The sequence below is a fragment of the Ambystoma mexicanum genome, chromosome 9 (assembly GCF_040938575.1).
Source record: "Ambystoma mexicanum isolate Mex_15411 chromosome 9, UKY_AmexF1_1, whole genome shotgun sequence".
NCBI lineage: Eukaryota > Metazoa > Chordata > Amphibia > Caudata > Ambystomatidae > Ambystoma > Ambystoma mexicanum.
The window spans coordinates 174,639,489-174,665,504 of NC_090931.1; the positions used below are offsets into that span (position 1 = coordinate 174,639,489).

The following is a 26,016-nucleotide window of genomic DNA, read 5'->3' on the forward strand; positions in this document are numbered from 1 at the left end:
TTCAGAGTGGCGCTGCAGGAGCTGTGCTGGGTGTGGTTCAAGCTAAGGAAAACGTTGCTTATGGTGAACAGAAATCACCCTGTTTGAATAGTGCCTAAGGGGATTTTTATATTTATAAAATGCAATGCAAATTGTGTATTTTAAAGAATATTTACTCAGCAACGCTGCTATAACTATTTTCCTCATAGTGGAGTAACTCATCAGTGCCATGGAAGTGGTTTCAAGTGGAATTGATATATAGTTTGGAAAAGAAGCAGCATGAAAGAAAAAGTGCCGTTTTAAACTATTATTTTGGACATTTCCTTTGATCGAAGGTCAACTGGGAGCTCCGCCCCCACTAACCCCGCCCCCTCGGGCACCACCCCCCAACTCCGCCCTCACCATGGCCCTTGTGGGATCCCCTTCAATTTTTTTCCATTTCTACCACTGCCCGACACAGAGGTGTAGTTTGGGAGCGATGTGTGCCAGTGGGAGGGAGGCGCATTCTGGTGTTTCGCCCTGGGCACCAAGTTGGCTACAAACTGCGCTGTGTGCTCCTACCTACCCGTCTCGGCCACGAGACAGCGCCAGCCTACCCTCTCATGCCACGCCGTACAAAGACAAGTTGTTGATGAAGTGCGCAACCAGAGGCACGTGACTTCCAAAAACGCCAGAACGTGCCACCCACGTGATTACCCAGCGGCGGAGCATTTTTAAGGTCCTTTTCTCGGATGGGAAGTAGATACTACCCAGGTTGCAGTGTAGTGACTATACTACCTGCTTCCTGGTTCTTCTTCCTGTCCAAGCAGTAATATCTTTGGCATTTGGTATTGTGAGGGCACAGGGACACCTTCTCTTTCATCGTACACTTCTAACTTCTGCCAAATCCAGGCTGCAGAGCCAGCCTATGTATAGCCATGGGGGGGCTGCCACTTTTCCCCCTGTTAATTAACTTCGGCGGGTCCCTCTTGGGTTTCCTGGGTACACTCACTCTCATTCCGGCTTTCAAGGGCCACTTCATAGCAGCCAAACTTTTTGGGATAGATATGAACAAGAGCAGCAAGCAGCCCATGTGAGTACAATAGACTGGCGGTGCAACATACATGGGAGTTATGTGAATACATCATGTTCTTCCAGGGCTCTGAATCACTTACGGTTACAGGAATGGGGGTATGGCACATAGAGAGCACTGGGAGGGCTTTATTGCCTCACCTGCATATGGAGTTTCGTCTAGCAGCATACAAATGGGTCTGCTAGTAGCGCAGCAGATATGAGCACCTAAAGGGATAATCTGTGCCAGTCTTGAGCGGCCGGGTTGTTATGGAGCTTACGTGAGAACCAAGGCTGCAACATAGAAAGTGTTGGTAGTATGTCGTGCATGCGAGTATAGATGGGTACGTACGGTGTATTTAGATGCCAAAAAGACAATGTAGCAGGTGTGAGTATTACATGACTTTTGTTTGTGGGGGTGGGACCTGCATAAACCTTCACTTGCTCATTAACTCTAAATTACATAGGAGGTATTCAGCGCACCCTGCCTCGTGGTACTGATGCTCCTCTTGTGTGATCATCAATGTATTCTGGTAAACATGTCCTTTTGTAGGTTTGCTAGAAATGTATTTTAGTGGTCCTGCAGGGAAATCAAATACTTGTAGGCCCTCCTTATCTCATACCTGCTTAGATTTATTGACGTGATGCTTGAGTGCATCAGTGCGATTCCTGATCAGTGATGTCAGGCGTGTTGGTACAAGGGTACCGAAAGGACCTTTCCTACCAGTGGAGTAACTTTGCTGAAAATGTTGGAGGAGAGGGACATGACATCTCATGGGAAAGGGGCCCCTGACAAATGAGTGGGACAAATAGTGTGCCAAAAAAGTTAAGGGGGGGGGTGGCAAACACTCTTGTCCACCCCCCCTAAAATTAGGCCCATGTTTCCTACTTGCCTGGGTTTGTGACCATATTGCACCCTATCGCTAAGTCATTGTGCTTCCAGGCCTTCACTGGCCATTAATAAACCATTGTGTCCTGCGACTTTAGTCCAGTTAATCTAAAAATAGCTTCTAGGTCATTTTGCCTGTTTAGAATGAAGAGGGTAAAAAAGTATGTCACCTACATTTGTGTGTTTTTTAATGTAAAAATGTCTTACCCTGATAGGATTTTCTGACAGATAAGCAAATGTGTCAAATTTTCCTTTGGATAGTGTTTTTTGACAGAACGGGATTTATGACATTACACCAGCATTATTCTATATTCTCACTGCCTTGAGCGCCCTGGTCCTCTCTAGGCTGGACTACTGCAACAGCCTCTTTCTCACTCTCCCTACTTCTACTCTCAGTCCTCTACAACTCATCCAGAACAGAACCGCAATCCTTATCCTTGGTCTCAAGCCCATGGACTGCATCTCTCGCTGAAATCCCTCCACTGGCTCCCTGCGTCTGCAAGGATCAAGTTCAAGACTCTCTGCATAATCCACAAGGCTTTCTGGGGCTGTGACCTGCACCATCTACAACGCTCTCTTCCTAAATACTCTCTGTCTAGAGTCCTCTGCTCGTCCTCTTCCAACTCTCTGCGGGTGAACCGCTTCCCCAAACAGAGATTTGGGGGCAGATCTTTATCCTCTGCAGCTGCCTCCCTCTGGAACAGCCTCCCTGCCACTCTCCGTCTTGAGCCTGAGCACCTTAAGTTCCAGAAACTCCTCAAGACCTTCCTCTTCTCTTCCTCCTTTTCTTTCCCTCTCCCCTGCTAACCTCTGTTCTTTTTCTCTCCACCCTTCTTTCCTCTTTCTCCTACCTAACTCTGTTCAGTTTTGCTGACTGGTTGCCTGGTTCACCTCCAGAGCCTTAAAGGTCCCAGGCTCCCCTGCCAGTATTTGCACTTGCTTCTGGGCCGCTGCACTTTCAGCTTACGCTCCATGAGCGCAGCAACCTCTCTTTGCACTTAACCCAGGGCCCTGCTAGACTGGACGGGTTTGTTTCCCCCTCCTCACCCTCGTCTGTACGCATGCATCACCTGAATGTACTAGGACTAGTACGTTCGGCTGTCCTGTCGTTGCCCCCCCCCCCTCCCTAGCATGGTCGCAACTGTAACATTTCATGCACTTGCAGTAGGAGAAATGCTGTCAGGCCTAATATGCTAGTTTTTCTGTTAGAGCATTTGGAAACTTCAAGGCCTAAGAATGTTTACTGTATTCCTTTGCTCCCTTCCTGGTTTGAAGCACTCCACCGGTGTATAAGCGTTGTATAAATTTACAATTGAATTTAAAATGATCGAATATGCTCAAAATATGATACCTTTCAGGTATATTTTCATTCTACTCTTACCCATTGTTTTGACATTACTATATCCTACGCTGCCTGCAGAGTCAATCTAAGCAACCTCTACTCCTATCCTTTTTTCCTTGCAGGTCCCCAAGTGGCTATGCAAACGGAAAACGCACACTATAACAAGAAATAGTAACATACAGTACATATGTACTTGAAGTTTGCTGAAATGATGAAATGACCTACCCTCCTACCCAGTCAGGGGTGGACTGGAAACCAAAGGAGACCCCGGAAATAATTTTCAAATTTGCCCCATATTTCACATTTTCAGCAAGGTCAACCCTTTTCATATGTGAGCATTTGAAATTACACAGAAAATAGGCCCAGCTTGCAGAGTTCCCCAAAGGCCAGTCCACCCCTGCACCCAGTTGAGCGGGTGCTCTGGTCATATCACGGTGGGATATCATCACACCAGAGAAACAAATAGGAAATACAGTGTTGGTGTGACTTCTGTTACTCTAACATTGGCATCTCAGCTGTTTTATTTCAGACGGCACAATAGTAGAAAGGTATATCTAAACATGCATTTAATTAATGATTTACATCTGGTTTTCTATGTACACTTGTAGTTCTTGCATGAACATCAATGAGCATTACTACAGATTGTTGTATTTGGTAACACAGGCTTTGTTTCTCTTTCCAATTTTACACCTGTAGACCGGAGTCGCAGGGAGTGATCAGCGGGGCTGTTTTCCTCATCATCCTCTTTTGCTTCATACCAGTGCCATTCCTCAGCTGCTTTGTAGAGGAACAGTGCAAGGCCTTTCCCCACCAGGAGGTGAGTACTATAAGTGGACTGGGCCAGAGATTCAAAGTTTGTGTGGACTATGTTGGGCATGGCCTAGTCGGGCCCGACTGATCTTTTAGCATGGGCATGCCATAGTGGCCAACCTTGCAGATGACCCCTTCGCTTCACTTTGTTTGCCTGCCACTCACGGAAACGCTTACAGGTAATTTGGGCATGGCAGTGTCGTCATTCTAGTGGTATGTCAGATAGTCTGGTTGTGCCCCCACAACAGTGGTGCATCCTTCCATATTATAAGCATGCACTTTTTCCTGCAGGGCCTACAGTCGCATTTGTGGATCATAGGAGTTTGCATGTGAACGTCTGCATTGTCATTTCATACACCACAGGTTTGCACTAGGGTTGGATTTGATATTCGAGTTATTGGTCAAGTAGTGTGCTGCTTGTTAACGTAACTTAGACAGACAAAGGCCCCCTTCTTTAACTTGCATTTTTAGACTTTCAGTCTCATTGGGCCTCTGTCTGTAGTTCTCATTGGGCTAGTGTAGTTTGTGGTTCTCGATTGTTCTGTTTGCAGTTTGTTTCCCATCAGATCTTCCGTCTTGCCTGTAGTCTGTGTACTTGCAGGATTCCCTTCTGTTTGTAGCTCGTTTCCCTCATGGAATACCTCTCAAATCGCACGCTTTTGACGGGTGTCACCCACCTTGTAAACATTGTACTCGCCCAGCAAGCACATGCATGCCCATACATCTCAATGGTTTTTCACCTGCCTAAAACAAAATTGGGATGGAAAAGGTTGAAAGCTCTGTCATGGCGTCTTTGGAATATGCAGCTTTCACCAATTGAAGCGTGTGGCTCTTTTCTTTTGTTTCAAGTTTGATGCTAAGCCCGTTCTCTGTGCTCACAGATTGTGTCTATACAATTTGTGGCATTCATCTGGTTTTTGTAGTTTGTGGCTCTAACTGGATTCTCCCTCTTCCCTTATCAGTTTGCGGATCTCATCAGATCTTTCTCCTGTTTGCAGTTTATGCTTTTCATCAGATCTTCTCTTCTTTGCAGTTTGCCACACTTTGCAAGTCTCCTCTATTCTGTTCATCGCTCAACACCAATCTTCTGTTTTGTACTTTGTGTCCTTTGTCGTGTTTGTCTTCTGTATATGGGTCTTATCAGCGTCATTCCGCTTTGCTTTGCAGCTTGTTACCCTGAGAGTCTGGTCTTCTGTTTGTGCACTTGTATTTCACATTGTGACTCCCTTTTTACCGTTTACACATTGTGGTTCTTATTGGGTCTTTTTCTGTTTGGTGTTTCTGTGTCTTATCAAGTGTCGTCTGTTTTTGTTTCAGTTTGTGGTTCTCCTGTGCTCCTTTTGCTTATCTTTTCAAAGTTTGTGCGTAGCATCATTTTTTTTCTGTTAATGATTTCTGGTTCTCATTAAGTTCCTCATGTTTTGTTTGTAGTTTGTGGCTCTCATTGGCTCCCTACTCGCCATTTGCTGTATGATTTTCCTGGGCTTCGCTGACGATGTTTTGAATCTTCGCTGGCGCCACAAGCTGCTCCTCCCTACAATGGCCTCCTTGCCTTTGCTCATGGTATACTTCACCAACTTTGGCAATACCACCATTGTTGTGCCCAAGCCATTCCGGATGCTGCTGGGCATGCACCTTGACTTGGGTAAGAGGGCTTGCTCCCAGCATCTGTAATTTTGTGTGAACTCTGCATAGAGGCAGCAAAACCACAAGGATAGCTTCTTAGGCAATCCCTATGATATGATATATTTTATTTATATCGCGCTTGTACATAAGGGTTTGAGAGTGCGACCAAGCAAAAGGAGGGGAACAAGGGAGAACAAAAACAACAATCTTACAGTGACATTAGGAACGCGCAAGTGCATGGAAAAGGGGAAAGTGCGTGGAAGGGGGAGAAGTGGAAAGTGCGGAACAGGGGAGAGAAAAGAATAAATAAGTTAAATAAATAAATGCAGGCAATGAAAAGTGGTAGTGCAGCCGGCAAGTGCATGATTTGTGAAACGGCTGTCTTCTTCTCCTAGGTCTCCTGTACTATGTCTACATGGGCATGTTGGCTGTATTCTGCACCAACGCAATCAACATTCTAGCCGGGATTAACGGAATCGAGGCTGGGCAGTCTCTAGTCATTTCTGGATCAATCATCATATTTAATGTTGTCGAACTCAATGGTAAGAAAGAGCAAGCACGCTGATGGTGGGTTAAATGCTGTGGTACAGTCACACATTTAGATAACAAGGTGGGGCATGGATACTTAATCCACTGCACAAGCAAGTAAAACACATGACTGGATTAGCTACAAAGCATTTTATAATCTGGTTTGACGTCCTTGATGAGGCCAATTAAATATTTGTAGATGCCAATGTACGGTGAGCGACTGAGTATAAGCGTTGCTGCAGGTAGTCTGTCGGGTCATGTAGTGCTCAGTGGTTTAATGATGGAATTCTTCCTGTGCTCTTCTCGCAGGTGATTGCCGTGAAGACCACTTGTTCTCCTTGTACTTCATGATGCCATTCTTCTTCACCACACTGGCCTTACTCTACCACAACTGGTGAGGACCAATACTCTGGACACTCAAACAGGTGGATTTGTTGTGTACCGGCACCAGGTTACAGTCATGTGAATATTTTCGTGGGTCGAACAGAGAATTAGTCCCCCACTCCCTGCTTGTAACCCTCCCCCACCTCTCCCCCCTGACCCCCCCCTCCCGGGTTGTGTCCTCTACATAAAGCTCTCTGTTGCTTCAGGGCTGGGATTACGCTTTATAAATCCCATTCGTACATACTTTCGACACTTTGTCATTGAAGTTAGGCAGCCTCTGTTTGGGGATGGGTAGGAGTTTGCAGCAGGTGTTTAGGAGTATTGAAACTGTAGTCTGTGTTGTGTTTTCATTTTAAAGTGACATAGCCTTTCGGTGTTAACCACAAAAAATCCATGCACCGCCCTGCAGATATCATTTTAGCGTCACCACCAGATCTGCAGTTCTTTATGAAGCAGACACAAACTTGGGGTGGTTTGCAAACAGAACTACCACGTACGAAGTAGGTATGGCGTCTCCTTCCAGGTGTGGCAAACATTCCTTGAGATGCCTTCTGGCATAGGCAGTGGCCAGTTTATTGCATTGCATTGTAATGTCATCAAGCTTTATGGTATTTAGGATTTGTTTAGCGCACCTCTACCACTTATAGAACACTGTGGTGCTGAACTTTTTGTTTGTTTGTTTCTTTCTTTATAATGCGCGACAAACCCAGAGGTAGCAGGGCGCAGCAGTAAGAATATGCAAAGCTTACAAGGTTACAGAAATATGCAGTTTACATAGTTACAGATTACAGGTAGCAGAGATAAAATTAATGTACATATAGACAAAAGCCAATCCTGGTATATGTGAAAGACCCTAGACTTGGTGGTCAGCACCTGTCACATCTAGGTAGCGAGAGAAAAAGGGAAACCAACAATTTTACCAATCAGGAAAATTACGCTAAAAATTCCTAAAGCCTATAACACTACTACACATTAATTTGGAACCCCTGGGGCATAACATTAAATGCAAATCTGTTAATACATTACATTAAAGCCTTAAAGGGTAGGAAACACTTTTAAACCAAAGCAAAATGCTTTAAAGAATTATTAGTACATTTCAGAGGCCGCTACTTCGTTCATGCAATTCAAGAAAATAAATGTTACCAAGGATAATCACAATGTTAAAAATACAGTAGTCCCATTGAAGAAATGTAGAGCACGATTTTAAAAATGAACAATAAAATCAACAGTAAGTACTAAAATGAGAAGCTCACTGCAGTCCTAGGGGAATCCAGGAAACGTGTCCTGGGGCAGTTAAGCACCAGAGAGTCCATTTTACAGAGTTCCAGAGCAGGTTCAAAGTGCCATAGGAATGAATGGGAGGAGAGTCAATTGGCCATGCGTTTTAGTGGCGGAAAGTCAATGTAACCCTACAGGTGTGGATTCCGTGGTGAGCAACCCCAGGAAAGGCCAGAGGAGACCCTTAGTGCTCCAGGGGTTGAAGAATGGACCAAGACCCCCAGAAGAAAAAACAGCTGAGCAGGACTACCCCAATAGAAGTCTATGGCAAATGTGGTAAAGACTTTCCTACAACGAATCTCGACTCTGGACCAGAGGGAAACTTGAGCATGAGTATCATGAATAATTGGCAACCCCAGGTCCCAAAGGTAAGTTCTCAGTCAGTGGTTTTGAGGGAGAAGGGTCCAGCAGCAGGAAACAACCTTATAAAGAAGTGACTCCTTTTTTCGCAGGTGTTGTCTCCAGGATTTGATTCCCAGGGACTTGCAGCCTGAGCCAGTGTTGATCCAGTGGTCCAGGAATGGAACATAGGCTCTTCAACTGTCAAGCCTCCATTGGAGATTTTGATGAAAAAACGAAAGATGAAGGCAGAACAGCAGCAGATAATCTCAGGATAGGGACAATGGCTGAAGGCACCCTCGGACAGCCTAAGATGAAGAATTGGTGGGATGGTGGAGTCTCGGCACCCTTTGGGACACCAGCCAAAAGGATGATTCTGGTGCAAAATGGCAGCTCCAGTGGTAAACCGCTAAAAAACCTTTTCCAGAGTGGAGGGCTCAGTAGATGTGAGAGGTCAGCAGACCTGGACTGGACCTCAGGAAACAAAACACTCAAACTGGGATGTGCCCAAGTCACTGCACTTAGCAAGTTTTACCAAGTGAGGGCAAAAACGTTGTGAAGTGGGGGGCGTGGCTAGCTGAGGACCGAGGAACATGGTCTCTCGGTGAGCTCCACGCTCTCTACGGAGCTCCTTCCCCCTCTCCTAGGGACTAAACCGACAAAATAGACAAGAAAATGGGAACCGGAATGCATGAGGAGCAACCTGCGGCGAAGATAATCTTTTTAATCAGCCGTTAGAAAGAATGCCGTTCCAAAATGTGGCGCCGCCCGATGCGGCGTGACGTTGCACGCCGTCGCCTGCAGTACAAATAAACGGGGTGTTTCCCGGCCGCGTTAGAGCGACCGGCAAGCCCGAACCAAGACGGACGTGTGCGTCTCAGTCCTTGGTGCCGGGGCTTGCGGCGAGGCGCGCGGGGGGTGCCAGTCACCCTCAACAGTGGCGACGAGTGGGGGAAACGATGCCCGGGCCCGGCGGTGATCATCAGAACAATTTTTCACCGAAACGAGATCGGTAGACAGACTTCGTTTCACGCCGCGGGTAGTGCGTTGCCCACACGGCTGGCGGCCATTTTGTGCAACGGGCCGTGGGACTTCAGGAGGCTCCGGTTTGGGCCCTGAAGCGACCCCAGGCCTAATATTTGGATATTCTAGTAGCTGACAGCTACATCTACACAGAGTTATGCCCAAATAGTGCATCGACTCAATTTTGGGTTTTCTACGTCGAGTGGAAGCTAGAAGAAGGCCTATCTTGGCTGGGCCTGCTGAATCTATTTGTCTTTTGCCACACATTTTTGGAACAGCCAAAGGCATAATGCCTTTTTCATCCCCTTCATCATCATCCTGCTGACTCCACCTGTCTTCATTCTCTTCATCATCACAGAGGTGGTAGGAGTCACTGCATCCAGAGGTGGTCCATGCTGAGGGTCAATTTGGACTGGGTGTTTGAGTTGCGGCCCCTGATCGACATTATGGGGGTGCCTGTGCGCTCAAACTCATGAGTGACACCGAGGATCAGGACGGAGCACACGGTGTGGCGGCGCAGATTCATCCTCGTGCACCAGTGGCCCCGCAGGGTCGACAACCTCCAATGCAGCAACCGGCAGCTCCAGCAGATGGTCAGGCAGTGGTTCCCGTTCTCGTTCTCCAACCCCCAGTTCAACCAGCTGCTGCACCTGGTGTCCAAAAAGCGGCGCCTGCCATGGCCCAGGTACGTGCGCATGCTGCCCTGCAGCCCATCCCCGAATTTCGATGTGTCGGGTCCGCCATCCAGCTTGGGGCCCAGATGGAGGAGGTGGGTGGACCGCCTGGACATGTATTTCAGGGCTGCGCAAGTGGTCGATGACGACACCAAGCTGGCCACGATGTTATACTCGGCAGGGCCCTCTGTCCAAGAGACTTTTGAATCTCTGCCACAAGGGAATGGAACCTATGATCATGCAAAGGCCGCCCTCCAAGCATATTTTCTGCCCCTTGCCAACACGGACTATGAGCGATTCGTGATGCTCTCTGCCAAACAAAAAGATGACGAGACCTTGAACACGTTCTATGGGCGCCTGAGGCGTCTGTCGCTCGCCTGTGCCTGGGGCGATGCAGAGGACATGATTAGGACCATGCTTATCCAGGCGTGCTCGTCAGGAAAGCTCAGGCGCCAAGTGCTGAGGGAGCCTGGGATAACACTCCAGCACATCCTTGAGCTAGGAAGGTGCCACAAGGTGTCAGAGGCGAGAGCTGCAAGAATGGAGGCCGGGTCGCACCCTATCAAAACTGAAGAGATCTGCGCGATGTGGCGAGGGGGGAGAGGTGCCAGGAGATACGGCGGTGGCACACGAGACAGAGCCGGGAGGGCAGGCGAAATTTGCCAAAAATGCGGATACGACCTGCTCCACCCAGCCGAGTGCCCTGCAGCTGGAAAGACCTGTGGACGGTGCGGGTTGCCTGACCACTTCTCAAGGATGTGTAGGGCGACTTTGCCCGTATTAGTGCCAAGGGGCCAGGGCCGAACTGTTTCCACTCGCCAAGGTCGGCCGTCCAATGTCGCTCAAGTGGACCAGAGCGAGGAGGAGGCCCAGGTGGGAGAAGCCGAGGAAGAAGACGAAGAGAACATATTCTTTGTCTCAAGTGTGGAGCTTCTAAGAAGCAGGAACCGACGACAACCAAGGTGCGTGGTCGAAGTGAACCAGTCTCCAGTCCCTGTCCTTGTGGACACAGGGGCATCGGTGAACGTCATGGCCCGAGAACATTACAACGCCATGGATCAGCCGCCCAGGCTAGTCACACCAAGGGCCCCCATCTTTGCGTTCGGTGGTGTGGAAGCCATCCCTCTGGACGGAGCCTTTATAGCAAAAGTAGAACACGATGGCTCTCACATCATAGCCCGTTTCTACGTGACCCCAGTGAGTAAGAACACTTTGTTGAGTTGTGCAGCGGCGGAGGCTCTCGGCATCGTCAGCTTCGCGTACTCCGTCTACCTGGAAGACATTAATGACTTGCTGGAGAAGCATCGTGCCCTGTTCAAAGGGATTGGGCAGATGGCCGGGGAGCCGGTGCGGCTGCACATTGATGATTCGGTACAGCCGGTGGCCCTCAAACATCGGAGGGTACCTTTCCACCTCAGTGAGCAGGTCGACAAAGAACTGGACAGCCTCGTCGATCTAGACATCATAGAAAAGGTGGAGGGCCCGACTCCCTGGGTGCCCCCCATAGTGGTGGCAAGGAAACTCAAACAACCAGGTGCAGTCCGGATCTACGTGGACATGAGGATCCCCAGCAAAGCCATCAAGAGGGAGAGGCACCTCACACCGACGCTGGATGACATCATTGCGGAGGTGCAGGGCGCTCGCTTTTTCTCGAAGCTCGACCTCCGGGCCGGCTATCACCAGGTCGTCCTCCACCCCGAGTCAAGATACATTACCACCTTTACCACACACCGGGGACTATATCGCTACAAGAGGCTGAGCTTTGGGGTGTCCTCGGCGGCAGAAGCCCTAGCTGACCTCGAGGGCGTCCTAAACATAAGCAACAACATTCTGGTGTTCGCAAGGACGGAGGTGGACCACCTGAGGCGTCTGGCAAAGACATTCGAGAGGTTGCAGTCGTTGGGACTCACACTACATAAGGAGAAGTGCGAATTTCTGCGCCCCTCCCTGGAGTTCTTCGGGTTCGTGTTCAAGGAGGGGGGGGTGTCTCCTGACCCAAAAAAGGTACTGGACATACAGAAGGCACAACCACCGGAATCTGTGTCGGAAGTGCGAAGCTTTTTGGGCATGGTCACGTACTGTGGGCGGTTCATCAAGAACCTGGCATCCAGGTCTGAGCCCCTCCGGGCCCTGACAAGAAAGGACACCATCTGGAATTGGGGTCCACTGGAGCAGGCGGCTTTTGATGACATTAGAAGTGCCCTCACGGCCGAGGACACGATGTCGTTCTTTGATCTTGCACTACCATCGGAGATCATCGTCGATGCCAGCCCATTTGGCCTGGGTGCTGTGTTGACACAGGTTGACCGTGACGGTGGCGTCCGGCCAGTCGCGTATGCCAGCAAAGCGCTGTCAGACGCCGAACAACGTTACTCGCAGATTGAGCGCGAGGCGCTGGCGGTGCTGTGGGGATGCCGCCACTTCCGGCTCTATGTACTCGGACGCCCGGTGACGGTGGTTACTGACCATAAACCACTGCTGCCCATCCTAGCAGGGTCGTCATCCAAGCCGCCGGCACGCATTGAGAGGTGGGTGCTGGCTCTTTTGGAGTATGTGGTGACCCTGATTTACCGGCCAGGGGCAAATAACGCAGCTAACTACCTATCCAGACACCCCGGAGCGCCTGGAGAAGGAGACCATGACACTTGTGAGCAAGAAGCTGAGGAGCATGTCCAAGTCGTGGTGGAAGCAGCCACGCCGAATGCCATGCCTCTCCAGGAGTTGGAGGCTGCGGCGGCACAGGATGAGGGCTTCAAGGTGCTGAGGCAGTCCATGCAGCAAGGCTCCTGGAAGTCAGCGCTCGAGGCCCTGGCGGGGCGCACTCAGGAGGCCCGGATTGGTTTAGAACAACTATGGAAGGTTTGCGAAGAACTGTCTTTCTCTGCATCGGGCCTGCTACTTCGCGGTGATCGGATTGTAGTCCCCCAGTCAAAGCTGGGGGAGGTGATCGCACTGGCACACCGGGGCCACCAGGGGGCTGCCAAGACCAAGGCCCGCCTCCGGATGAAGGTGTGGTTCCCCGAGCTGGAACACAAGGTGGACGACTTTGTGGCGGCTTGTGTCTGGTGCCAGGCAGCCTCGCCCTTACAGCGGGAGCCGGTCTTCGAGGCGATGCCAAGGGGGACCCATCCATGGGAGGTAGTTCATGCCGATTTTGGGTCCACCACCATGGGCACCCACGTCCTGGTCCTGGTGGACGAGTACTCCAGGTACCCCGTGGTGGAGTTCGTGGAGTCCGTGGCGTTTGAGCACGTGGTGGTGGCGGTGGAAAAGTTGTTTGCGGCTCACGGGTTTCCACACACGCTGTGCTCGGACAACGGTGCGCCATTCCTGGGTGAATGGTTTGCTGAACTGATGGTGAGCTGTGGGGTGGTGCACCGGAAGATCATGGCTCTTTGGCCTCGAGCGAATGGGGAGGCGGAACGTCTGATGAGGACCCTCAATAAGACATTTAGGATTTGCCCAAGGACAGGGGCAGTCCCTACAGAGAGCCCTGTACCAATTCTTGAGGGTATACCGCACCACGCCACATGCATCCACGGGGGTGGCCCCGGCGGAAGCGATGTTCAGAAGGTGTCCACGAGGACTGTTGCCAGAGGTCGGAGAACGAGAGCCTGCGGTGATCGACGACCAACGAGTCGAAATGGACCGGCAAGTGAGAATTGAGCAAGAGAACGTGCGGAGGGGGCTTCGCCCACAACAGCTGGAGCCGGGCGATGAGGTTCTCATTCGCAATCGACATCCGCATGGGAAGCTCTCCCTTCCGTATGAGCCTGAGCCACTGGATGTCGTGGCGGTCCGGGGCTCCATGGTGACTGCGTCAGATGGACGGTCAGAAGTAACTCGCAATGTAAGCTTCTTCAAAAAGCTCAGAGATCCTAGAACTGACCCACCTCCTGATCCGGACCTGGGAGGAGTCCTGGAGAACGAGGGAGACCCACCCTGCATGCCGGAGTCCCCAGCTCAGGGGCCGTCGGTGGACAGATCACCCGTGCCGGAGGCGAGCCGAAGGTACCCCCAGAGGGCTGGGCGAGGGAAACCTGCTCGCCTCACCGATTACGTGCTGGGACAATTGGTTGAGGATCCGGAGGGTGAGAAATGCTAGTTAAGGGGACCCGGGTGGATGCCAATAAAGGGGTGTTCATGGCACGGGGGTTTGTGATTTGTTCTCGTTGCCATGTTGTTTTTGTGACTTGTTCTAGCTGCAGTGTTGTTTGGTTTGCAGTGCATAGTTGAATGGTAATTGTTGGTTCTCCCCGAAAAAGGAGGAGTGTGGCGCCGCCCGATGACGGGCGCGCACGCGGCAGCGTGACGTTACACGCCGTTGCGTGCAGTACAAATAAACGGGGCGTTTCCCGGCCACGTTAGAGCGACCGGGAAGCCCAAACGAAGACAGATGTGTGCGTCTCAGTCCTTGGTGCCGGGGCTTGCGGCGAGGCGCGCGGGGGGGCGCCAGTCACCCTCAACACAAAAGATTCTAGCGGCGTAGGCGATCCAAGATGGCGGACGGACCACAGTAAGAGCCATGAGACCGCCCGACACAAGAGGGAGCCACCAGACAAGAGAATGTACCAGCAGCAGAATCTGAGCACTAGAGGAAGCGGCTGTGGAGGGTGCGCAGCAACAAGAGAAGTAAGGTGTAGGCGGTGGTGTGCAAGAGATTAAACGCCCGCTCCTACAATGAAATGTGGCCATGTGACGGCAGCGAGGGAGAACTGGATACGTGTAGGAGACGCAAAGAGAGGAACCACCCGGAATCCGCTGTGCACTGCACTTAGAAGAGGTGGCCAGGTAGAGGAGACATCAGTCCAGCAGTGGAGGTGAGCAATCAGGAAAAAGTGCTCATGGGAGGGGAATGAAAACACGCATACACGCCGCAGCAATAAAAGGAAATGAAACATGCGCGTATTAACGCCACTGTACGGATTTAAAGAACGGGCAGACAATACACACAAGCACTTGCCAGTCCCTGCAAAGGAACAAACAAAGTGGACAGCATACTCGCAGAAGCCACCCAAACACAGAGAAAGATAGGCATCAAGAAGTTCTAGGCCCACAGGCCACAGCAAGCTATATATTTAGTCTTAGTCCTTAGATATAAGGCAAGAGCAGCACTCACACGCTGATAAACACATTGGAGAACCACCACACAGCCGGGGTCTAGGACATAAACACCCCCTGAAGATACCACAGAGCAAACAACTGAGGAAACCAAGAAACAGATGGAGAAGCACCTCATCCTACATCACCTGGGGGAACTGGGACAAGAGAGGCACTGGGAAGCCGGGAGCAACAGGAGAAGAAAGGAGCCATTAAAACTGAGATCGTGAACGGACAAGAGAGGGATCAGAGTTTCTGGGGCACAGCAAAATGGCAAGAAATGCATGCAAAACGAAAGTTCCCCTTTTAGGGGACATTAAAGCTATGATACAGAGCCACCAAGACCCAGCCAAGAAGCGAACACAGACTTCAGCACAAATCCACTCACCGTCAAGTGCAGATTGGAACGCAGAACTTAGGATCCGCCCATGAGAAGATCGGATTTTCAGGACATGCTGGCACATATGAAAAAAGAAATCAAAGACTGCACCATCGGCCTCACCAAGTCCATTGCAGAATTGTCCAAACAAGTAACTACAATCGAACGCAGGGTGGAAGAAACGGAAACACTATGTGAGCAAAGCTATGAACAAGGAGTGCTTGCTAAATGTATGGAAGCAATAGAACAACAAATGGACTGGGTGGTGGCCAGACAAGATGACAGCGAAAATAGATTGCAGAGAAATAACATTAGACTCAGGAGCATACCAACGGCGAGCCTGGATTCAGAGCTGCAGGAGCATGTTCAAGGCATATTCCGGCAGGTTTTGGGCAATACCAAAAGTGATGCTATCATTCTGGACAGGACACCCAGGATATAGAACGTCTGCCAGCAGAAAAACGACCTGACCCCGGATGTCATCACAAGAGTTCACTTCTTCCAGGTAAAAGAGCGAATAATTAAAGCGGCCAGAGGAACTGAATCAGTCAAATACAAGGACGCTCGCATCACATTCTACCAAGACATGGCAAAAACCACACTATTGAGACGGAAGAGACTTTGCATGGTGACGAACTGGCTTAGAGAGAAGGGAGTCAGATATAGATGGACCTTCCCCTGCATGATACGATTTGAATACCAGGACAAAGCGTAGCGTATCACAAAAGAGGAAGAAATGACGACCTGGTGAACATGGAGGAAGCTACTGTTTCAAGGGACTTGCTACCTGAGAAAGACTCGGTCCAACAGCCAGGTCGTATAAATAAGGAGGGTAGCGAAAGGGGCGCCCCTATCCAAGAAGAAGGGGAAGGGGCGTAATATCAAGAGGGGACACCTGAATGATCGCCTACGGCAGAATGTTTTGTGTGTGTGTGTCTGTGTATATATATGTATATATATATATATATATATAATGCACAATGCCCTGCTGAGAGTAGGAGGGATTGATTTAACCTAAAGCTGTTTGTAGTCCATGACAAGCGAAATGGAGGTGGCGTTGGGGACGGGGGGGGCGGGGTCGGATAAAGGCCCATTGGTCTATCTACATGGACCAAATTCCAGAAAGTTTCAAAGTGCAACTGAGGCATGAGTTGTTGAAGTTGGGGAGGGGGGCTAAGTTAAGTTAAGTAAAGGAACATGAGGGGGGAGATGACTCAGCACAGATGGGGGGAAAGAGAGTAATATGGGACATACACGTACCAAAGGCGGACACTCGATCATACATGGCTGACATAAACAATGTAACCCCGAATGCCCAGGGCCTCAACTCACCAATGAAATGGTGATCTATACTGAAACGGTTGAGAGACCTGCAGACATCGGTGGCATTTCTGCAAGAGACCCATTTACTAGACATACATGAGAAAAGAATGGCACACCAAGCGTACCCCAAGCAATATTTTGCATCCAATGAGACCAAAACAAGGGGGGTCGCGATCTTAATAGGAGCCTCCCTCTTATTTAAGGAACAGTTTTGTTATAGAGACACGGAGGGGAGGGACTTGGATCTCAAGGGTATACTGGGAACACAGATTTTCACCCTGGTAGCATTGTATGGCCCAAACGACAAACGGGATAGGTTCCTGAGCACAGTCCTGCAGAAAATAGGTAGCTGGTGTGAGGGCCACGTGATAATTAGAGGGGATTTTAACTGCGTTATGGACCCCAATTTAGACAAGACGCCCCCCCCCCCCCCCCCTCACATAATGACCACAGGATCGACAAGCCCTGGGGAAATTCTTCATAGAAACCTGGAGATTCTTTTATAACAATGATAGAGAATACACCCACTACTCTGCAGTGCATAAGGGTTACTCACGCATAGATATGGTCCTGGTCTCAGGCACTTTAATACCTCAAGTAATAGCTATAACCAAAGTGACAAAATATTTATCTGGCCATGCCCCAGTGATAATACAGATCGAAGCACAACCTGACTGTAGAAAGGGTACACAGCAATGGAGGCTCAATTAGTTTATCTTGCACGATATAGCACTTAGAGCTCATATGGAAAAAACAACCGATTACTTTGCTGAAAATTACACAGGAGAGGTAGACTAGCGGGGTCTTATCGGATGCTGGGAAAGCGGTAATGAGGGGGGAATTATTATCTTGTAAGCCGCAGCATACGCTAGGGGTAGAGATGTAACTCGAATTGAACTAGAAAAGGAACTACAAAAGGCTGAGATACAACACAAAACCAATAATCACTGAGTCAGCTAAGTAAAGTAAGGCCACGGATGGAAGCACACATAGCAGAACGCTCAGCACAGACCCCACTGAATACAAAACGGACTTACTACACACAGGGAGGCAAAGCTAACCGATTACTGGCGGCAAAACTCAGGAAGACTAAGATGCACAACCACATCACAGAGCTTCAGGATGAAGCAGGTAATATACAGGTGGGGGAAGGATGATAAATTGAGGATCATGGGAAAGTTTCATACAACCCTATGAAGAAAAGAGAAGTTGGATCTGGTAATCCAAACAACCTACATTAGAAATGCGAATCAACCACAACTGACTGTAGATGAAAGGGAGGCCCTGGAGAAACCTATAACAGCGTAGGAGGTCAACGAAGCTATAGCTATGCTATCCACCAATAAAACACCAGGACCAGACGGGTTTGATAAAGGTTATTATAGGACCTTCAGAACACAACTAAAGAACACAACTAATCCTGCATATGACGTGCCTATTTAACAGAATCAGAGAGGTAGGGACAGTATCAGAGGATATGGGTAGGTTGACTACGGTGTTACTCCCCAAGCCAGCGAATGACAAAACTGACTGCGCCAATTATCGTCCGATATCTCTGTTGAATAGCGACACCAAAATATATGCAAAGATTTTGGCAAGAAGGTTGGCAATGGTACTACCGGGGATTATTTATGAGGATCAGGCGTGCTTTATTTTGAATAGACACACAGGATAACATTAGAAGGGCTATAGACCTGTTAGACTTGGGCTAAAGACCAGAGCAGAAATGTTCGATGGCGGCACTGGACGCAAGAAGAGCATTCGATAGCCTGTACTCGGGGTTCCTAGAACGGGTACTAACGAAATTTGGGTGTGGCCCGGCATTCATTCGAATGCTATTGATTGACTAACTTCTGTCCACTTCATAAGGTTTATGGTGAATGGGAGACTCACAGAACAAATAGACATCCAGAGGTGTACTCTTCAAGGCTGTCCAGTATCACCCCTAATTTTCGCTATGGCAATGGAGCCATTCGCAGTCACTATCCTACAAGACCCCGAAATTCTGGTAATAGAAACTAAAAGGGGGACGCATAAAATAGCCCTTTATGCAGATGATATCCTGTTATTCATGAGGAACACAAAACAGACCCTGTCAAAGGCAATGAGCAGATTACATGAGTTTGCTGAGGTCTCTGGGTTTAGGATCAACTTTAATAAATCTAATGGGATGGATGCACAAGACCTATCATGGTTTGCCAGAATAAATGCGGTCAAAATGACCATTGTACCTAAAATACTATGTCACTAGCTCCCTGCCAATAAACATACCGGCTAAGCTGATTAAAACACTACAGGATGAAATCATAGCCTTCATCTGGCATAAAAAGAAACCCCGGATTCAGAGGTTGGTTCTCCTCCGACCATTGTGGACAGGAGGATTGGGAATCCCTGAAGTGAAGAGGTACATTTTGGCAGCTCACATTGCAAATATGATACAATGGCCGAGCCCAGACTCGTATAAAGGCTGGAGTAAAATAGAACAGGAAGTAACCACTATACCTCTAGGTGCATTGCAATCAATACACACCTGAAACAGAGCAGCAGGGGGGCCAACTATTGAAGGCGACAAGGGGCTCATTGAAACATTGGGACTTAGCACTAAAATGGGGGAAGATTACCCCGGGATTAGGTCACACAGCCCGATGTGCCACAAATGCAGATTTCTCCCCCGGAATAAAGGTGGCCTATTGGGAAAGATGGGAGGGTTGCGATGCTCTGAAATTGGAGGACTTTTACCAAGATGGCAATCCATTCCTCTTCGAGGACTGTAAGCACAAATGCCACATAGGGGAGGGTGAGAGATACAAATACATCCTGGATCTCTCAAAAGGAGGTGAAGAAAGCGGGCACACGAACACTGATAGGATTGGAACTGAATATGCAGGAGAAGGTGACTGCAAGGGGAATCTCGAGGGTGTATAGTTTATTGGATGAAACGCAATACACAGGAGAGTTACCATAAATGGTCAGATGGGGTAGAGATCTGGGAATCGACACCACGGAAGAGGAGTGGGGGCATATCTGCAGGAGGGCTCAAAAGTCGTCCAAATGTACAGCCATAAAAGAATTGGCCTATAAAATTTGCCACAGATGGTATCTACCACCCCAAAGCGCGGAATGCAATTAATAAGGACCACTTGCCCTTGTGCTGGAGGCAGTGTGGAGAAATAGGAACATTGGGGCACATGTGGTGGGCATGACCCAAAGCCACAATATTCTGAAAGGAGATCCAAGCCCACATCTAAGAGATTACAGGGGCACAGTTGCCTGATTCACCAGTGGTAATAATATTGGGGGCAGAGGTGGAGGGGGTATATGCAGCAACGTGAGGTAAAAGCACTCGTCACCCATCTACTCATGGCAGCGCATGACACTAGCCAAAACTGGAAGGTGCCGGAAGGCCCGATAGTCGCTTGTTGGTGGGTCAAGATTTGGGGGGTGCTGGCAATGGAGAAGGTGTGCGCTCTTAGGGCTGGGGCGTACCAGAAATTCATTTTTCAATACATTTTTATTATGTAAATAAATAAAAGGGCAAAAAATAAATGGGCAGCAGCTACCTAAGGGTTTGGCGCGCATTACCAAATAAACAAACATTCACAGTTTTCATGGTTAACATGTTCTACAGTGCCTGTTTGTCCGCAGTTCCTCCAGCACTGTTGTGACACCTTCAGTATATTTTATAGAGCCTGGCCGTGGTTAGATGCCACTGCATCATTAGTTTCATCCACATCTCTCTGATTTGTATTGACCATGCCAGTTTTGGAATCTGGTCCCAGAGTTTTGCCCATTCGGTCATATCAATTGTAGATTCTGTGTCGGATTCCCATTTCCCGATGTATAGTATGTTTGGGGGCTCCTCCACCTTTTTAATGAGCTTGTACACGTTCGCTACCACCCTCCTCACTCCTGCGCCTGTGTTTAAATATTTCTCGACGGGCGTGAGGGCCCGGTCCCTGCGTTTTTCATGGCCGGGTGTGTCGGCCAATGTCTCAGCTCTGCGTAAGGGAATCTCTGGTTTTCCCCCAGGCTAAAGTCTGCTTTACACTCGTCAAAGGTTTTAATTTGTGTCCCTTACCCTATGGCACCCCCCCTATCTTCCAAGCCTGAAACGTGGTCGTCTTGAGGCCCGGGTGAACTAAGGGTTGTCAGAGAGTGGTGTGTAAGGAAAAGGGAAGGAAGGGATCTGCGCCCTCTTCACTGCTGAGTCCCATGCCTTACTCACTGTATCTGTAATTAGGCTTGCATGCATTTGCGGTGGCCTGTCCGCCCTTGACTGCCACAGGATTTCCTCCAATGGGGCTCCCACAACCGCCCTGTCCATAGGTCTCCATACCTTCCCTCTATTATCTACTTGCCAATCCCTGATGACCCTTTGAGCAACGAGGTAGAATGCCCTGAAGTCTGGTGATCCCAGTCCCCCAGAAGCCACGAGCCCTTTCGTTAGTCTGGCCGCTATTCTCAGGGGTTTGTTATTCTTTTATTATTTATTTTGGAGGTCTTTAAAAAAGCAGGGTGGTATATGGACCGGGAGGGACGTGAAGTGGTAGAGAGTTTGTGGCAGGACCACCATCTTTAGTACGTTGACTCGCCCCAGCCAGGATATTGCTAGCGGTCCCCAATCTATCAGTTTCGTTTTACATTTCTCTAAGAGGGGCGGGTAGTTGGCCTGATACAGATTTGGTCAACCTTATCCCTAGATAAGTAATGGACATGTCTACCCATCTGTATTGGAAGGTGTTTCTGAGGCTTTGTTCTCCTTGTTGGAAGAGTGTGAGGTTGAGTATTTCAGACTTTTTTGTAATTTTTAATCCTGCTATGGACCCGAAGCGGGTCAGCTCCATGTGAACTGCCCCCAGAGAGGTGTGAGGCTGGATTATTGGCCGTATCATGCTGTCCGCGAAGGCAGCGATTTTGTGGTCGGCACCCCCATTTGTATCCCCGCTATGTTTTCGTTTTCTCTTAAGACTGCCAGAAATGGCTCTAAGTGAATGGCATATACGATGGGGGGGAAAGTGGACAGCCCTGTTTTGTGCCTCTTTCGACTTGGATCGGGTCAGAGATGTGCCCGTTGATCGCGAGTCAGAGCAGAGGGCGCTGGTAGTTAGCTTTGACTCTCCTTGGGAACCGCGGGACAAAGCCCATCTTTGTCATAGTTGCAAAGAGGAATCCCCACTCCACCCGATCTAGGCCTTCTCTGCGTCCACCGCCAGGAGAAGAGCGGGGATTCCCCTCTTCTGTGCCTTTTCAATTAAGTGGGTTATTCTTCTTATGTTGTCCCCCGTTAGTCTTCCCTTAATGAAAACCTGATTGGTCCGTGTGGCCCAGTCTGGGTAGGATTGCCTTGAGTCTGGTAGCTAATATTTTGGTGTGAATTTTTGCATCCACATTTATCAACGCAATGTGGCGGTATGACCGCATTCAGTTGGGTCTTCCCCTTTTTTAAGATTAATATTACCTTGGCCTCTTCCATGGTTTGCGGTAGTGTTTGGGATTGCTCTACGTGGTTGAAGAGGTTCGCGAGATGTGGGATTAGGACTTCCTTGTGTAGCTTGTAAAATTCTGCTACGTAGCCGTCGGGCCCTGGGGATGTGTTGACTGGCAGTGAGTCGATAGATAGCCTAACCTCGTCCCTCCTGATTTTCCCTTCCAAGGTTTCCCTTTCCTCTACCGTTAAAAAGTGTAGGCCTATCTCCCTTAGGTAAGCTGCCTCGGATTCTGTGGCCGGGGAGTCGGAGCTATACAACATGGAGTAGTATTTCACAAATTCCCTTGTTAGATCCTCTGTTTTAGTGGTCGTCTGGTCGCCCTGTTGCTTAATTTTTAAAATTGTTCTGTCCCTTTCTTCTTTCCTCAATATTTTGGCTAGCAGACGGTCAGATTTGTTGGCTTTAACATAGAATTTTTGTTTACGGTGCAGCAGGTTACGCTCCGCCGCCCTGGTTGGTATGGTGTCAAGCTGCCCTTGTATGGCCCTGTATTCTCTTTTGATAGCGCGTGACTGTTTCTCACCCATTTTGGTCAGCACCTCTTTTAGTTTTACTTCTAGGCGGGCTTCCTCCAGTCTCAGTTCACTTGCGAGTCTTGCTTTTATAGCTATGATCTTGCCTCTGAGTGGGGCTTTGAGCGTGTCCCACCAGGTCTGCCAGGCAGTATCCCCAATTTGATAAGTCTCGGCAAATCTTTCAATTTCCTCCGTCACCTCCCGTGCTAATGTAATGTCTCTGAAGAGCTGGATTGGGTATTTCCATTTCCAGAGCCCTGATGGGCCCTTTTTCCTTTTTAGTCCTAGGGTCATCTGTGTGTGATCAGAAAGAGTGATAGCTCCCAGCGTTATGTCGGTTTCCTTGCCCATCAGTGAGCTGGACAACCAAATATAATCGATCCTAGAGTGCTATATGTGGGCGTGAGAGTAAAAGGTGTAACCTTCCCTGTCCCCCTTCATTTGCCTCCAAGTGTCCACCAGGGCCAGGTCTGGTATTTTCTTTTTGAGGTCCCCTGTAGGTAGTCCCGGTGGGCCTTAGGGTATCGTGCTCCTGTCCTTATTTGGGCCCCAGGCAATATTAAAGTCTCCCGTCAAGATGAAGGGGGAATTTCGTGAACTTTTCTAGACGAGTGAGTGCATTCTGTATATATGGGACTTAGCCCGTGTTTGGTGCATGTCGCTACCGTGCAGGCATCCCCCTTCCCTCTAGTGCGACTGCGAGGTATCTGCCCTGGCCGTCCTTGTCGATCCCCTTAACCAACAGGTTGAGCCCGTCTCTCAGCGCTACGAGTACCTCCCCCCTTTTTTTGCAGGCTTGTGTGGCATGCAACATTCTCCCGTAGCCCCAGACTTTGACCCTGTGGGTGTCCAGCGACTGTATCTGGGTTTCTTGCATTGTAAATATGTGTGGGTTCTCTTTTGAGATATCTACACTTTTTTCATTTTGAGTGGGGTGTTAAGCCTGTTGATGTTTAGCTATAGAATCTTTAAATGGTCCGGCCGGCCCATGATCGGTTTCTTTTAGGGTTCGTTGTCTGGGTGTGCGGTTCTGGGTTTCCCTGTTGTGTCCTCTCCTTTCCCCCCTTCCTTGCAGGGCCAATCCCTTCCCCTACGTGCGCCATCCCGTTCTGTCAGCTCCTTTCCCCCTTTTCTCCCCCACTCCCTGCTCCCCCCCGCCCTCCCCTTGCTGGGAGAGTCCAGCTGGCACTCAGCCCCCCCTCTTCTTTTTTTGGTCACAAGAGCTAGACCCTAGTAGTTGCCCAGCCTCCTCCCCACGCGGGATCTCCCCTTCCCATTCCAATGAACAGATTCCCCCCCCCACCTCCCATTAGTGTAACTGGATCTCTACTAGTGTTGGTCATGCGAGCATGTGGCTTGTCACAATGTGTTCCCTCCCGAGGGGTGCCATAGTTATGTAGATCCCTTGTGTTTGGCTCATTTTTCCTTGTCCCCTGAACATTCTTGTTGGGGATGGTCTGTCTCGAGGAGCGTTGTTCTGGGGCGAGGGGATGTTTCCCCCCCTTTCTTTGATCTTCTGGTCTCCACAGTTGTCCATTCCCAGGTCTTCCGGCGCAGCTTGGCCGGGTGAGGAAGTGCTTAGCGGTCGGTTGTCTTCTTCGAGCCCCAGTATAGCTGCCCCTTGGTCGCACGTTGTGGCGTTTCCCCTGCCAAGTGAAGCTCAGCGCAAATGGATGTAGCCACCTATAGCGCACATGTTTATCTCTCAGATGAGCCAATACCGGAGCCATCCGTCTTCGTCTGTTTAGGGTAGTCTGGGAAAGGTCTTGGTACAAGTAGATTTCAACACCATTGTATGTGATTTGATTTGCCTTTCTGGCCTTTTCTCGTATTTGTTTTTTCGGGGTGTAGCTATGAAACGCCACTAAGACGTCTCTCGCTCTTGCCCCCAGTTCCTGATGTTTCGGGCCCACACTGTATATTCTGTCGAACTGGATCTGTGCGCTCAGTTCTGCCTCCAGCAGGTCTTCGAAAATGGATCTCATGGTTTGGGTCAGGTCTTGATCCTGTATAACCTCGGGCAAGCATTTGACTCTTATGTTGGAACGTCTGGATCTGTTTTCCAAATCTTCAACCCTCAGCTCGAGGTTGTGGGTTGCCACTGCTATGGTCGCCAGGAGGACATCGCTTTCTGTGCGTCTTCTGTTAATTCTTGTATTGCCCTTTTGTTGGTGTCTACCATTTCCTCGATCTTATTGATGTCCCTTCTGATCTCTTGTATTCCTTCGGCCAGGTCTTCTCTTATGGTGTCCATCTGCTTTTGTCCTGCATCAGTAATTTTCTCTACTATTTCTCCCAGCAGGTTTTTTGAGCAAGAAGTGGGTCACAGGCCTTTCCTGGTCTTCCCGCCTGCTGTCCATGCCAGATTCAGCACCCCAATCGTTAGGGTTTTGGGTCCCCATGGCGTCTGTCTCTCAGGCCCAAATCTGCGCCAACGTTCCTTCCTGTGCTTTCTTTGCTATTGTGAGGGTTATTGGCGTGTCCTTGTTCCTGGACATCTCTTTGGTGGGGATCTCCGCAGGTGACCGCCGCACTTGACCGTCCAGTGGTGAAAAGCTCCTTGTTCGAGTCACTTTGTGATCCGCGATGTTTCTTGGGATCCCATTCTCCTAGAGGTTGCTCCCTTAGGAGGCCTCTTCTGTGTTCCCACTGGAGTACCCCGGGGGGCCCCGTCCGCCCCCCCTGCTGTAGCTTCCCACTGTTCTCGTGAGGGCGAAGGGCTTTGGTTGTGACTCTTACCGGCGACCTCGTTGGAGGGCCTTCCTGGGACCTTATTTGAGGGTGTTGGGGCTGGCTCACAGATGTAGAGGTAACCTTCGTTAGGTTTCTGGATGAGTTGTTCCCTTCTCAGCTAGTATTTAGACTTGTAGTTTAATAGGCCTGACTTCTGGTGCGGGAGAGGGGGGGGGGTCTCCCAACTCTTCAGGCTACCCTCGGCCGCCTCCTCTACTTCCCTCACCTCCGACTGTCTGCTATCCAGGAGTGGTGTGCCGCCAATGACCTCTGCCATAATGCCAGTATGACTGAGATCCTCCTCATCGGCACACCTGCTCCCTCCTACAAGGCTAAAAACCTTGGGGTCATCTTCGTCTCCACACTCTCCTTCTCTCCTCACATCTCTGACATCTCTAAGAAGTCACACTACCAGCTGCACCTCCTCAGAGGTATTCTTCCTTTCCTCTCCTTCCCCCAGAAGCTCACTGTCTCCAGGGCTCTGGTTCTCTCTAGGCTGGACTATTACAACAGCCTCTTTCTAAATCTACCTGCTTCTACTCTCTGCCCTCTGCA

The 26,016-nt window shown here is 49.5% G+C and overlaps 1 protein-coding gene across 1 annotated transcript in view; it reads left to right on the forward strand.

Annotated features, from left to right (window-relative positions):
* Positions 1–699: 699 nt before the first annotated feature.
* Positions 700–26,016, forward strand: part of DPAGT1 (dolichyl-phosphate N-acetylglucosaminephosphotransferase 1) — a 50,924-nt gene continuing 25,607 nt past the window's right edge. Inside the window, exons 1-5 of the mRNA XM_069614382.1 lie at positions 700–1,051; positions 3,957–4,077; positions 5,502–5,715; positions 6,092–6,238; positions 6,534–6,618. Of these exons, the coding sequence (XP_069470483.1) occupies positions 897–1,051; positions 3,957–4,077; positions 5,502–5,715; positions 6,092–6,238; positions 6,534–6,618 (722 nt within the window). The 5' untranslated portion in view covers positions 700–896. The remainder of the gene's footprint in view (positions 1,052–3,956; positions 4,078–5,501; positions 5,716–6,091; positions 6,239–6,533; positions 6,619–26,016) is intronic.